This window comes from Hyla sarda, unplaced genomic scaffold (assembly GCF_029499605.1).
Source record: "Hyla sarda isolate aHylSar1 unplaced genomic scaffold, aHylSar1.hap1 scaffold_3414, whole genome shotgun sequence".
In the NCBI taxonomy this organism is placed as follows: domain Eukaryota; kingdom Metazoa; phylum Chordata; class Amphibia; order Anura; family Hylidae; genus Hyla; species Hyla sarda.
Window position 1 is genome coordinate 1 of NW_026610169.1, and position 15,473 is coordinate 15,473.

At 44.5% G+C, this 15,473-nt stretch overlaps 1 protein-coding gene across 1 annotated transcript; it reads right to left on the bottom strand.

Moving 5' to 3' along the window:
* Positions 1-4,481: 4,481 nt before the first annotated feature.
* Positions 4,482-14,576, bottom strand: LOC130330901 (replication factor C subunit 1-like; the record flags this gene model as incomplete). The annotated part of the gene is made up of 4 exons (XM_056553618.1): positions 14,454-14,576; positions 8,206-8,328; positions 6,632-6,710; positions 4,482-4,601 (listed from the first exon to the last, which is right to left on the bottom strand). Coding segments are annotated over exons 1-4 (325 nt in total), but the record flags the coding sequence as incomplete, so codon positions are not given.
* Between the last annotated feature and the right edge of the window lie 897 nt (positions 14,577-15,473).

A 15,473-nucleotide genomic window follows, 5' to 3' on the forward strand; every position in this document is an offset into this window, starting at 1 on the left:
TCATTACACTGCACTGAGCAGACATAAGAGCTGAAGCACAGACTACAATAATAAAATAATGTCAATACATTAAAAGCAGCCCACCGAGTAATGAACAAATAAAATCTTCCTGTTACAGCAGTCTAGGTAAATATGCATATACTATCACCTACAACAAAGAGATGGAAACCTGACGTATCCAGGAAGAACAATACAAGCAAACAGACTTTAACGGGAATTCCTTGTAAAACACACAAATGTTAGTAGCCATTTGCAATGTAAACCTTTAAACGGTATATGAGAGATTGTTGTGTAAGCTGGTACGGCCATATCCTAAAGGCACAATGGTGATTATAGTACAGACAAACCAGACATTGGTCAGGGAGAGGGGTCAAATAGATCAATAACACCGTTTAAAGTCAGATTAAAAAAACGGTCTCTGTCTGGCCATGTAAAATTAGGATCATCGAGCTATAAAAGTCTCTTATACTCCTGGTCTTATGTGGTGTCTGCCTGGGTAACATCACATGATCACATACAAAATAATGCAATGTATAAAAATTATCAAAAAGAAAAATAGAGGTGCCATAAAACTTAACATTTAATTGGTTTTCAATCAAAAGCCACCACAAAAAAACAGATAAAACGTGACTTCCCATCACCTAAAATATACAAGTATATCACATTTCAGACCAAAATGGTCAGATAGTAAATTAGCATTGGTGATATGACCATGGGTGTATCCCTAAGAATTGCCTCAGCCAACATAGTAGTGTTTTAACTGAAAACAGGCTGAAAGCCAGAAATAATAAGAGATTCACAAGCATGCAACTTAAAAGGGTAAGAAACAAATAACAGTAGGGGGACCTTTTTTCTCTCCACCCTTATCAAAAGCTGGTGTTCTCAAGTCACGTTTCTGCCCCTGATGTGAAATAACATATACACAGAGGCGTCCTCAGGAGAACCAACTTAGAGAGTCGCAAGTCATAATACAAAATAGTAACAAAATTCCCAATGGCTGATCTCATTGGACCAGCAAAAGGACCGAATAAGGCTACAGGTAATGTGAATTAATGTATCAAAAAGCCACCTCAGACACTGCGTGTCATAGTGGCCATGAAGGCTGCACATGGAATAAAAGGTGTTGAATGTCCTCCCGGAAGACACAGGTGGCGATGCCAGGACTGCTCGGAAATGCAGTCTCCATAGACGGCAATGCATTACTGAGCAGAATCGTAGGAACATTGAACAGGTGCATTGTTTTCTCAGATGCCAAAATCTGGATTTCCGGGGCAGAAATTCCGTCAAATAAATGGTGCAGCAGAATCCCATTGAAATTTTCACTGTGAGAACATTGCCTTATCTCAATACAGGAAGAAACCTGAGCTATAAAGAAGCATCTACAAAAAAATCTACCCTCTGCTTTAGCAGTAAAATACACCATATCATCACCTACAACTAGTAACCCCGAGTAAACAGCAGCAAAAAAAAAGCAAAAAACAATCCAAAGAACCCACTACAGGAGTGATCACTGACTGTTATCCTAAGGTCATTATCTAAAAGCACAAATATGTAGCCAGTGTAAATAATAACCAAGGACAGAGCACAGCTGAAGGTTAGGTCACATATGTGATTAACAGAAGCGGTAAAAACTAACCAACGTTTAAAAAAGTAGATCATTTAGGCACACTGAGGAATTGGGGCGGAAATCAAGCAGAAATTTTCTGCCTCAAAATATTGTTACTTTTCCACAAGAACTCACAGAGATTTCGGAATTCCGCGCGGAAACGCAGGTTTCATGCGGAGGAGGAGTATCAAGTATTTCTATTCATAACATTTTTAAATTTTTTTTCAAGCTGAAATTCCACGCCAATTCCGCATGGAAATGCTTCTGACTGAAAAAAATATATAAACATTGATCTCTATGGGAGAACGACGCTGATTCCGCCTGAAAGAAAGAACATATTCTTTCTTAAAGCGGAACAGACTTCCTCGTCAGAATTCGGCTTGAGGAAATTCCTCAGTGTGAACTGAGGGGCAGAAATTCTGCACAGCTCTATGGAGATTTCACTGATGAATGATTTGGAGAGGAAAAAGCGAGCAGATTACTCGTGGAAATTCCTCTCCAATTCCTCAGTGTGAACATACCCTTAGCCTTACAAAACTGATGGTCTAGCCTAAAGATATGCCATCAATATTAGATCGGCAGTGATCTAACTCCCAGCATGCCCCACCAATAAAGCCACGGCATGTACATCACACCGTGAACGTAGCAGAAAGCAGACCGCTCCATTGTGTAGTGCCTGTGCTGGGTTACTGATTGTTCAGCTCTCATTCACTTCAATAGGAATTGGCAACCCACCAATCAAATATTGCTCAATAAAAAGGTCTTCGAAAACTCACTAGTTTATGAACACACACGATACTTTATGATGACAGTGGTGCATACTGTGTGTACTGATCCCACAAGCACAAGACACACATAACATAGCAGACGCAGTGAAGGAGAAATAGAATGAAGCCTTTCCCCCTTAAAAGGAGTACTCTAGTGAAGAGTATTCCTGCTCCGTTCTGCCCGGGCTGCAAAATAAATGAAAATGAACCATCACTCACCTCCCTGGGTTCCCGCAGAGCGCCACTACAGCTGTTCGGTCCTCCGGTTCATCTCCTTCATACTTCCGGGTGTAACGAAGCGTCACATGGCGCTCAGCCTATCGCCGGCCGCCGCGATGTTCAGCCTCGGCCGGCGATAGGCTGAGCGCCATGTGACGCTTTGTTACACCCGGAAGTAAGAAGGAGATGCACCGGAGGACCGAACAGCTGTAGTGGCGCTCCGCGGGAACCCAGGGAGGTGAGTGATGGTTCATTTTCATTTATTTTGTAGCCCGGGCAGAACGGAGCAGGAATACTCTGCACTAGAGTACTCCTTTAAGTCAATGCTTAAAGGAAAACTGTCACCCTGATCACCCACACTAAACCCAATAAACATGGTTATAGTGTGGGTGACCAGGAGTGCAAAGAGGGGTCACTTGCCAAATTCCATCCAGTGGCTCCTGTCATATTGCCCGCCGAAAGTCCCGTTCTCAATTCGGTGGTTGTCCGCCCCCTGCTTCTTTCTGCCTTCTGAAACAATCTGCCTCTATTAGTATTAGTATTGAGGCAGGAGCACAAGTTAACAGGTAAGTTTACAAACAGCTCTCACTTCCTAGTGACGCGAGTCGCATGTCACATGAGCGCTGTAGCAGAGCGTTCTGGCAAGAGCTCTCAACGTCACTATGACGTGAGAGCTGTCTGTAAATTTACCGCGCTTGTGCTCCTGCCTAATATACTAATAGAGGCAGAAAGAAGCAGGGGGCGGACAGCTATCGGGGCCCCCCCTCCTGGTAACCGAATTGAGAACGGGACTTTAGTGGGGCAATATCACAGGAGCCACTGGATGGAATTTGGTAAGTGACCCCTCTTTGCACTCCTGGTCACCCACACTATAACCCTGTGTATTGGATTTAGTGTGGGTGATTAGGGTGACCGTTTTCTTTAAGCCACGCTTGCACTCAGTATTCCATCTTCCCCTCTACCACCTGCAATTCTACTGCACTGAGAAGCACCATAAAATAAAGAGCTTATCAAATTTACTCAGCAATGTACAAAGGATATCATTCTGCTTTTTGTTTGGCATGAAATGCAACAAAGATACCCAAGCGTAATGAACTGAATGCAATCCAGATAATGTTAATGAATACACATTGCTTATCCAGAACCACTGTCGTCAATGCTATTCAAACAGCCCCCTCCCCTCCTATCTGATAGTGCTGGTTGCCTGGAATAGATGGTATTGTAGAGACAAAGGTATTCACGAAATAAAAAAACAAATGGATTTGTAGGTCAGCAATATTCTAGAACAATGTTTTCCAAACAGTGTGCCTCCAGCTATTGCAAAACTACAACTCCCAGCATGTCCAAGCATGCTGGAAGTTGTAGTTTTGCGTCAGCTGGAGATATACTGTTTGGAAAACATTGTTCTAGAAATATCATATAATGTGTCTTCTGTAGCAGAAAGACTGCTAGAAAGGACCAAGGCCTAAGAGCGGCGTCCACTTCTGCACCACTTATAGCTATGCACTTTCTTCAGGCGATGTACTATGCATAACAGAACATATAGATTTAGCTGCACTGTAAAATAAAAGAACATCTGTGGACCTGATGTAGGACACCTTCACAATTATCCTGTCTTAACCATAACTGCAAAGTCACCACAAGTTTACAATGAGAACAGCTGAATGGTGTGGGGGGGGGGGGGGGAATACAGTGTAAAGACGTTCATTTTCCACCACATTTCCTGTGCTTGGCATCTTGACTTGTGGTTTGTTTGTTTTTTAACCATATTTATACTACTGGTACCACAACAAGATACATTGATTGGCAATGCAGAGAACAAATTGCTGCTGTCCTATTCTTCTGAAGGCCTGTGATAAACATTCATCTATATGTTACTACCCACATACCTGTATCTGAGACAAAGTCAACAGGGTCAGGTTTCTTAACCTTTAGCGGCTTTGAAATCGGTGGCGATATTTCCTGGGGCCTTTTTGATTTTTTTACTGGTGGCGTGTCTTCTTCTGAGTCTGAAGAAAATGCAAAAAATGTAATGAAAATACAGACACACACACACATATATATATACAGTGGTCCCTCAAGTTACAATATTAATTGGTTCTGGGATAACCCTTGTATGTTGAAACCATCGTATGTTGAGACCAGAACTCTATGGAAACCTGGTAATTGGTTCTAATGGCACCAAAATGTCATCCAAAAATAGGAAAAAGTGAGAATTAAAGAAAACTAAGTAGAAAACTAATATAGATAAAGCAAGTCCTTACATATAAAAGTAAGAAAGATCTGCTGGGAGCTGTAAATCACTGTCTATGTCGGTGTTTCCCAAGCAGGGAGCCTCCAGCTGTTGCAAAACTACAACTCCCAGCATGCCCGGACAGCCAAAGGCTGTCCGGGCATGCTGGGAGTTGTAGTTTTGCAACAGCTGGGGGCACCCTGCTTGGGAAACACTGGTCTATGTAGAGGACAGGAGCTTCTTCGGGGTCCTGTACAGTACACGCAATGTCCTAAAAAAGTAATGGAGTCGCCTTCACCTGGTGTCCAAAGGAGCAGCTAACCCTGGGACAGCTAAAGTGTACAGAACATGTAATACCTCCCTGTACTGTAGGGGGCGCTACCAGACACCAGTCAGTGCATACGCTTCAGTAATACAGGGGTTTTACCAGTGAATGTCCATTTTGATTGGTCGGTTCTTCCAGCCATTGACACGTTTCACAGATCTGGATTGTCTGTACATTGTATGTTGAGTCTGGTTTCAACTTCCGATGGTCCGGAAAAGACCATTGTATGTTGAAACGATTGTATCTTGAGGCCATTGTAAGTTGAGGGATCACTATATATATATATATATATATATATATATATATATATATATATATATATATATATATATATACACACATATATGTATAATAATTGTATTAACATGTTCACATCATTTCCTATTTTTTGTTGTGATCCCAACTATCAAAGCTGTATAGTTTCATTCTCATGGCCTTTCCCAAATCAATATATGGGTCCACATTTACATTGATCAGGATGGTAAAAATGCTTTTAGATGAGCCCAACAGGGCAAAAATAATAAACATGACAATATTTTCTTTTAGAATTTCTCACTATTTTAATTCACCGGAAATGTCATGCCAGTGGACCAGCCAAAGTCACTTGAAATGAAAAGCCTTTCATGCCATCAGAGAAGTCCATGACTAGCCAAGCCTTCTCACATGAATCAACCACTGGGTTATAACACCGGTGTGGAAATAAAGATGTGCAGGGAACAGAGCAAAGAGGGCAAAAAACTCCTTTAGGGCTCGTTCGGATCTGCCGACAACGGACCCCTAGAGTGTGCCTCAGATGTGCCTGCTCAGAGCAACAATCGGCCGCTATGAGCAGACACACTGCGACGTGCGTGTCACCACGCGCATGCGCAGTATACTCTCACACATCGCGGCTGCTCCCGGCCTACCTCAGCGAGCAGAGGGAGCGGCCACGATGTGTGCGAGTACACTGTACATGCGTGCGGCGACTCGCACATCGCAACAGTGCATCAGCCCGTAGCAGCAGACTGCCGCTCCGAGCAGGCACATCTGGGGGCACACTTTAGGGGTCCATCGTCGGCGGATCCGCAGCGTAAAATAGGCTGTGGAACCGCCAATGTGAACGAGCCCTTAGGGTAGGTTTCCACACAGATTATTTTTCTGTGGTTTTTTTTAATTATTTTTTTATTTATTTTTTTTGGAAAGCTGTCACTGCAGTTTTTGAGCCAAAGTGAGAAGTGGATCCAGCAGGAAGGAGAAAAATACACACTTTTATATTTCCTTTGAAAACACTTCTGGCCTTGAGTCAAAAACTGCAGCGGCAGTTTACACAAAAAAAAACCCGTGTGGAAACCAAGCCTTAGAGTAGAAACACATGTTGTAGATCCAGCTGAAGTATAACACCTTCCTTTATATTTGCAATTCCAGCTGGATCCCCTTCTGCCTTTGGCATATTTTTTTACGTAATGTGTGTTCCTAGCCTCAATGAAAGAAAACAGGGAAACCTGAATCATAGATGATCCTCTTCTTCTTGTTACTCAGCTGCTTCTTCTTCAGCTCCTCATCACTGACTGGACTTTTTAACTGAAAAGGATTACACAATGACAAATGTATAAATCATACAGCATTAGATGCACCCAACATTACATTTAGTTCTTGTGAATTCCTGCAAATATCAATCACTTTATTGTGGATGTTATTCATTCATATCTGACTGCGGTTAACTTATGGGGTATTCCAGAGGATACATTTTACATCTAAAAACTGCCTAGTGTGTCAATATGAAGGCAATATGTGGCAAACTGTATCAACCTGCCATTTACGCCCATTGAGACTAGGGATCGACCAATATCATTTTTTTAGGGCCGATACCGATATTCTGTGGAGGTTAGGGCCGATAGCCGATAACTTATACCGATTTCCCCCCCCCCCCACACCGCTGCAGATCATTGATTAAATCAATGAACTGCAGCGGCTTTTGCGGTGCCATAGACTGCCGCCGCCACCCGCTTCTCTCCCCCTGCCTGTCCAGGGGTCCTGAGTCTTATCACCGCCACCGCACCGCTCCGCACCGTGCCGCACCCCCACCCCCCACACCGCCCCAGCCCCATTGCCTCCCCCATCCCCGGTTTTATAATTACCTGTTCCCGGGGTCCACTCTACATCTGGCTCCGGTGGCGTCCTCCTGAGCTGTCACTGTGCGCACTGACGGTGATGTCGCGTCACGTCACTCGTCATTGCGCACAGCGTAACGCAGGACGCAGCAGGAGCCAGAAGTAGTGTTGATCCCGGGCCCCGGGAACAGGTAATTATAAAACCGGGGATGGGGGAGGCAATGGGGCCAGGGCGGGTCGGTGGGTCGGTGGGGGGACGGTGCGGCGGGTCGGTGGGGGCGTTCGCGGTGCAGGGGGCGGGGCATTATCGTGAGGTGATTGCCGATGCCGATAATGCCCAAAATCGTGATTATCGTGACCGATAATCGGTCGTTCCCTAATTCAGACACTTTCTCATCTCTGTGCCGACATAAAGAAAATGCCCACTCAGCCAATTAATGCTAAAGACAGATCACCTGTGCAGCCAAATGACTGAGTGGGCATTTCCTTGGTCTCGGGATGGAGAAGAATCCCCACTGGCAGAAGGGACTGCCACCATTGAGTACATGTTATTATAGGCTGTTAACTTGAGCACTTTTAAATGTAAAATTTATCCTCCCCATTAAACCCTCTTAAAAGCGTCTTTATATATGTCACACGGTGTCCAGCAGCATAAATATGGGGAGTAGACTATAGATACCCAAACACTGAGGTCACCAAAGATATTTTTAACCTAACAAACTAATGGTTCAAAAGGTCAGACTATGGATAATTTTACATATACGTTGGGAAATTTACCAACACATATACACAGATATATGGAGGGGGCGGGGGTCATGATGCTGCTTTCCCGGGGAGAGCCTGGGCCCCGTACAGGAGATCGTGGGGGGTCCCAGCGGTCGGACCCCCCGCAATCTAAAACTTATCCCCTATCCCATAAGTAGTTTTCCGTATGAGACTTCTCCTTTAAAGAAGATACCACTCACCTTTTTGTCATTTGACTTCTTGCGTGTGGGACCTCCATGAGGACTTTTGATATTCTCTTTTTTATCCTTCTCATTTGTTGATTTTTTGGCAACTGGGGTGACACCAAAAAACTTCCGAATATCCTTCAACAAAGACAAAAGAAAGAAATAATTGTAAATAAAGAAAAACACACTCACTACTGCAACAGATATAGTTAAAATGGGGAGATTTATCAAAACCTGGGTAGAGGAAAAGTGGTGCAGTTGAATGGAACAAAAAATTAACAAACCCCATACCCCATACCGTATATACCCATACCCAAACCCCATACCGTATATACTCGAGTATAAGCAATATATACAATTTTTTGTGCTGAAAACGCCCCCCTCGGCTTATACTCTAGTGAACTCTCCGCCTGTCAATCCCTTCATCAGTGGTCTTCAACCTGCGGACCTCCAGATGTTGCAAAACTACAACTCCCAGCAAGCCCGGACAGCCATCGACTGCCCGGGTATGCTGGGTGTTGTAGTTTTGAAACCTCTGGAGGTCCGCAGGTTGAAGACCACTGCGGCCTTCGTCGTCATCCAGCCCCCCCCCCCTTTTTGTTTTGTACTCTCCTCCCCTCGGCGGGAAGTTAGGGTGAGCTGGTTCGGGCCATCTATGCTGCAGGGACTGTCCGGTGGGGAGGGATAGTCATTCTGGGCTGTCCATTTTCACCGGGGGGCGGGCCTCTTCTCCTCGCTTCGGGACCGGCCCCGGAGTGGTGATGTTGCCTTGACGACGACGCACAGGGACGTTCATGCGCAATGTCCCTGTGCGTCGTCGTCAAGGCAACGTCACTAGTCCGGGGCCGAAGCGCGGAGAAGAGGCCCCCCCCCGGTGAAAATGGACAGCCCGGAACGACTAACCATCCCCACCGGACGGTCCCTGCAGCTTAGATGGCCTGGACCAGCTCACCCTAACTTTCCGCCGAGGGGAGGTGAGTACAAAAGGGGGGGAGGGGGCTGTATGATGACGAAGGCTGCAGTGGTCTTCAACCTGCGGACCTCCAGAGTTTTCAAAACTACAACACCCAGCATGCCCGGGCATGCTGGGAGTTGTAGTTTTGCAACATCTGGAGGTCCGCAGGATGAAGACCACTGATGAAGGGATTGACAGGCAGTGATGATGAAGGGGGGGGGGGGGTGATGACGGGGGTCTGGATGATTACATGGGGGGATAGTCGAGTCAATAACTTCCTGGGTTTTTGGGGTAAAATTGGGGGCCTCGGCTTATACTCTAGTATATACGGTAAATATATTAAAATCCCATTCCTATGCATTTTGTTGGGAGTTTATTAGTGTGGCAGTTTCTAATAAAAGTAAAACCAATAAGCTTTTTTAAACAGATTTTGTATTGATTTATATGCATTTTTTTATTTATATGCATTGTTTTGATTTTCCAGTAGGCTAGGATCTATTTGTTGCAATATATTTAGGAAGGAATTTTTCCTCCCTAAATGAGGCTTCTATATCATGGGATTGTATTGTCTTCCTCTGAATCAACACTATAGGGTCTTTCTACCCTTACAAACTATGGGGGAATTATATCAAAACCTGCGAAGTGCAAGAGTGGTGCAGTTGCCCATAGCAACCAATCAGATTTCTTATTTCGAGCAATCCAAATAAAGAGTGGTTGGGCACAGCTGCTATATCGTGGTGTGTCAGACCCTCTAGGAAGATTACAGCGGTAACTTCAAAGACAGTCTGTCCTGTGTGTAATAGTTCATGTGGGGTGCCAGCCGGTTGAAAGAATCAGGACATCAAATGCAGCACATGAGAAAGAAAAACCAGCGCACTCACCGCAACAGGTGAACTTGAACTTCTTGTACCTTTATTGAAGATCATCCACAACGTGGCCTCTCTGGCCAGACACAGGTACAGGCGTGCGGGGGGACAATGCAAACAGAGACGCTCTCGGACTAGCGGGTCCGCCTTGCGCTCTCACGCGAGTAGGGGCCTGTGAAGCGCGTGAGAGCGTGAGGTGGACCCGCTAGCCCGAGAGGGTCTCTGTATTGTCCCCCCGCATGCCTGTATCTGTGTCTGGCCAGAGAGGCCACGTTGTGGATGATCTTCAATAAAGATACAAGACGTTCAAGTTCACCTGTTGCGGTGAGTGCGCTGGTTTTTCTTTCTCACATGCCAGATTTCTTATTTCGTTTCATTCAACTGCACCACTTTTCCTCTATGGACAACTGCACCACTCTTGCGCTTCGCAGGTTTTGATAAAATTCCCCCATAGTTTAAGGGTAGAAAGACCCTATAGTGTTGACCCAGAGGAAGACAATACAATCCCATGATATAGAAGCCTAATTTAGGGAGGAAAAATTCCTTCCTAAATATATTGCAACAAATAGATCCTAGCCTACTGAAATCAAAATAATGCATATAAATAAAAAAAAATACATATAAATCAATACAAAATCTGTTTAAAAAAGCTTTTTGGTTTTACTTTTATTAGAAACTGCCACACTAATAAACTCCCAACAAAATGCATAAGAATGGGATTTTAATATATTTATGGGGTTTGTAAATATAGGATAAAAGTTTTATTCTTTATGTTTTTATAGGCCACTGGGAAATTGGTCCCTTTTTTAGTTTTTATAAAGCATATTTTGTATACATGTGCAAAATTTCTTCCTGGCTCCAAATATGGATGTCAAAATAAATCCCTGGCTAAATGATCCTTCTCCAGACTCTAGTGACTATAACCTGTAATTATATTATGCACCAGAACATTGTAACTATAACCTGTAATATTATTGTACTTTAAAATGTGACTATAACCTGTAACACTATTACATGCCAGAAACTGTGTTACATCCCAGTCAAAGTAAGGCCTGCAGAGCAGCAATCCCCCATCTGTGACAACTACAGCTCCCAGCATGCCCTGAAGTGTTGCAAAACCCTGGCATTTAGTTGTACTCTGCATACAGCCAATGTAATGTCTACAAGTGAGGAGTTACTAGCAACTCAAAAAGGCTGTTTTGGCATTTTTGGTTGTTTGTTTTTTTAATTCATGTTTTATCCGTATTTAAGGAGTACTCCGGCAAAAATTAACTCACCCCCTATACACAGGATAGGGAATAAGTAGCGCTCTCAGTGAGGAACGCATGTAGTCTACCGGTTGACAGCACGCACCCCATTCATTTCTATGGATGCGCTGATGGTGCCCAAAAGCTGTACTCGGGTCTTTTTGGTGCTCCCATAGAAATAAATTGAGCACGTGTATCCTGTGGATAGGGGATAAGTTTATTTTTGCCAGAGATCTCCTTTAAGAGGAAAACTGTCAGCTTTCTCCCCCCGCACTAACCAGCGGTATTGGCTGGTAGTGCGGGGGACGCTGATCAGTTTGAGCCTTACTGTGCCCAGATCCGCCACGCCATTCGGCCTTAATCTTTTATTTTCGGTATATTCAAATGAGGTGCTAACTGGCACTCTGACATCAGTGCCGGGCCGCAGCGCCGCCCAGCTCATCAAAATTTCTCCCCTCCCTCTGCCTCTCCCCGCTCTTTAATGAAGAGAGAGGGGAGGAATTTTGATGAGCTGGGCGGCGCTGCGGCCCGGCACTGATGTCAGAGTGCCAGTTAGCACCTCATTTGAATATACCGAAAATAAAAGATTACGGTCGAATGGCGCGGCGGATCTGGGCACAGTAAGGCTCAAACTGATCACCGTCCCCCGCACTACCAGCCAGTACCGCTGGTTAGTGCGGGGGGAGAAAGCTGACAATTTTCCTTTAAACCCTTAAGGACTCAGTCCCTTTTGGCCTTAAGGACTCAAGACAATTTTATTTTTACGTTTTTTCCTCCTCGCCTTCAAAAAATCATAACTCTTTTATATTTTCATCCACAGACTAGTACGAGGGCTTGTTTTTTGCACAACCAGTTGTCCTTTGTAATGACATCACTCACTTTACCATAAAATGTATGGCGCAACCAAAAAACACTATTTGTGTGGGGAAATTAAAAAGAAAACCGCAATTTTGCTAATTTTGGAAGGTTTCGTTTTCTCGCCGTACAATATACGGTAAAAATGACATATATTCTTTATTTTTTGGGTCAATACAATTAAAGGAGTAGTCCGGTGCGCACTTTTCTTATTTTTTTCCCGTCCAGGCTGCAAAAAAAAAAAAGAACTTTCTCCTGCCTGCCTGGGTCGGGCTGTTTGCTTCTTACTTTCTGTTAGTCACACGGAGCTTCAGCCGAGGCGGGACATCGCTGCGGCCGGTGTTAGGCTGAAGCTCCGTGTGACGTGCCGGGCTAACAGGAAGTAAGAAGAATACAGCCCGGGGGACACCTGTACCGGAGCACCGGGGGCAAGTAGGCAGGCAAGAGAAAGTTTGTTTTCTTTTTTTTTTTAAGCGGACCGGATAAAATAAAAGTGCGCGCAGGACTACTCCTTTAAAATGATACCCATGATTACATACTTTTCTATTACTGTTGCGCTAAAAAAAAAATAACAAAAAAATCGCAAACTTTTTAACCAAATTAGTAAGTTTAAAATCCCTCTATTTTGAAGACCTATAACTTTTTCGTTTTCTGTATAAGGGCACATTTTTTTGCGCCATGATCTGTACTTTTTATTGATACCATATTTCATATATAAAACTTATCAATATTTTGGGGAATAAAATGTTATAAAAAAGCAGCAATTTTTGACTTTTTTTTTATTTTTTTATGTTCACCGTACGGTATCATTAACATTATATTTTAATAGTTCGGATATTCACGCACGCAGCGATACTAAATATGTTTATTTAAAAAAAAATTTTTTTTTTTTTTTTTTTTTTTTTTTTTTTTTTTTTTTTACACTTTTTATGTCCCCATAGATTGCCAATACTGTTCAGTGCTATGAATAGGACATAGCACTGATCAGTGTTATCAGTCATCTTCTGCTCAGGTCTGCTCGATCTCAGACCAGAGCAGAAGACCTGTGGAAGGCAGCAGAGGCAGAGGAGGGGACCTTCATCTGCCGTTCTGGATGATCGGATCGCCGCGGCAGCGGTGCAGGCGATCCGGTCATCCATTTCAGTGACCGCAGCGCTACAGATGCCGTGATCTGTACTGATCACGGCATCTAAGGGGTTAATGGCAGACATTGCGGATCGCGATCGCGGATGTCGGCCATTACTGGCAGGTGCCTGGCTGCTATCAGCAGCCAGGACCTGACGCGCATGACCCGAGCATCGCTCCAATGCTCGTGGTTATGTATAGGACGTAAATGTACGTCCTGGTGCATTAAGTACCACCTCACCAGGACGTACATTTAAGTCCTGCGTTGTTAAGGGGTTAAGCTACCAGCTGACCGGGGCATGCTGAGAGTTGTAGTTTTGCAACATCTAGGAGGTCCACAGTTTGGAGACCACTGCTCTGGACCCACAGTTGGGCTAGGACCTTCATTTGTGTCAGTGGCCTAGTACACACGGCCAAAATGCGTTGCCAGACCGCGCCAATTTGTGGTAAAACCATGTTAAAATTTTTATTTGCCATACGTTGCAACACCCACTTCTACTTGCAACTTATATATGACCAACACCACACATCACGTCCGTTCGCACATCCACTCCCCACCTACAGAACAACACATCCCTCATTGCCACAAAACTAGGAAAGATGCATGACAACTATGGTGAGGCATTTCATGGCAGTCATAGCGGCTGTCACCCAGCTTTTCAAGAACCCTTGAACAAGCAAGGGAAACTGTAACTGTATACTAAGAAGACATTAGCTAGAAAGAAGTGCTGTTATTAGTAGTTACCATTGTTATGTATTGCACTGGAAACAAAGAGGTGTTAATAAAGTTTTCTTAAGGGGAAGAAAAAAAAAAACTGTTTACATCTGCCATCACGTGGTCACCGCTCCTCCGCCAATGAGCGTGGCTTAGAGCGCTGGCGCAGTTGTCAGTCGCGGCAAAATAAGTGACAGTGATGTCAGCCGCGAGCTCTATTACCCAGCATTCACTGTGAGCATGCGGGAGGCATGGAACTACAAGTCCCAGCGTGCCCACAGTAAGACGACCACTAAATGACTACGCCATAATGCGCACTAGGCCTGGCAGTAGTGTCAGAGCGCGGTTATACCGTTTACTAAGAGCACTACCGATCTCCGTGCAGCAGATCATCACATGCCGCTGAGACAGTCATCTGAACGCAGGGTTAGGCCCCGGTCACACTGTGCGGATTTAGCCGGCCTATTGATCCCAGAGACAGCAGCCCGGCCTGCACTTACCATGACCGGGAACTGTGCTCTCCTCTCCCGCCTTCGCCGGTCCCCCACTCCCCAAGCTTGGCGCCAACTTCTCCGCTCAAGATGCAGACAACCCGGGTCCTCCCACCACCTCCGCCTCGTGTGTGACAGGCATGCGCAGCGGGGACCAGGGTCACTAGAACAGCGCCATCACCTGGTGCCCCTGATCTGACTGTCTATGCACTCAATACACAGCATCAGTGCTTCCCAACCAGGGTGCCTCCAGCTGTTGCAAAACTACAACTACCAGCATGCTCGGACAGCTGAATGCCTCCAGCTGTTGCAAAACTACAACAACCAACATGCTCGAACAGCCAAATGCTTCCAGCTGTTGCAAAACTACAACTCCCAGCATGCCCGGACAGCCTTCGGCTGTCCGAGCATGCTGGTAGTTGTAGTTTTGCAACAGCTGGAGGCACCCTGGTACTGCATGGACTTGCATAGTGGTCTATTCTGTTTTACATTGGTAACAATTATTGGATCATCCCGTATTAAAATAAGATTAAATAAAAAAAATAGTGCAGGCAAAAATATCATTACACAACTGTAGCCAAGATAAAAGTTTTAAAGGGAACCTGTCACTGAAAATCCAGTTCAATCTACAGGCATCAGGTTATAGACAGGGGCGGACTGACAACATTCAGGGCCCCCGGACCAAAAAAAGTAAGGGCCCCCTGCGATGCTCTGTTGCTGGTCACACTTCTGCCCCTATTCTACCCAAATCCCTCTACTTGCCCTACACATAAACTAAAGTAAAATATATATTTAAGAAACACTTTAAGTTAAGTACAATAATTTTACATGACCAATAATACCAATATACAAGGAGTAAATATATACCACCACACAATAATTGGATGACACCGCCATACTGTACTGAATAATACCACTATACACAGACCAGTATACTATACAGGATCTGTATACAATATAAGTGATTATATACAGGACCATATGGCGGTAGATATCAGCTGTACACAGGATGTGTATACCATATAAGTG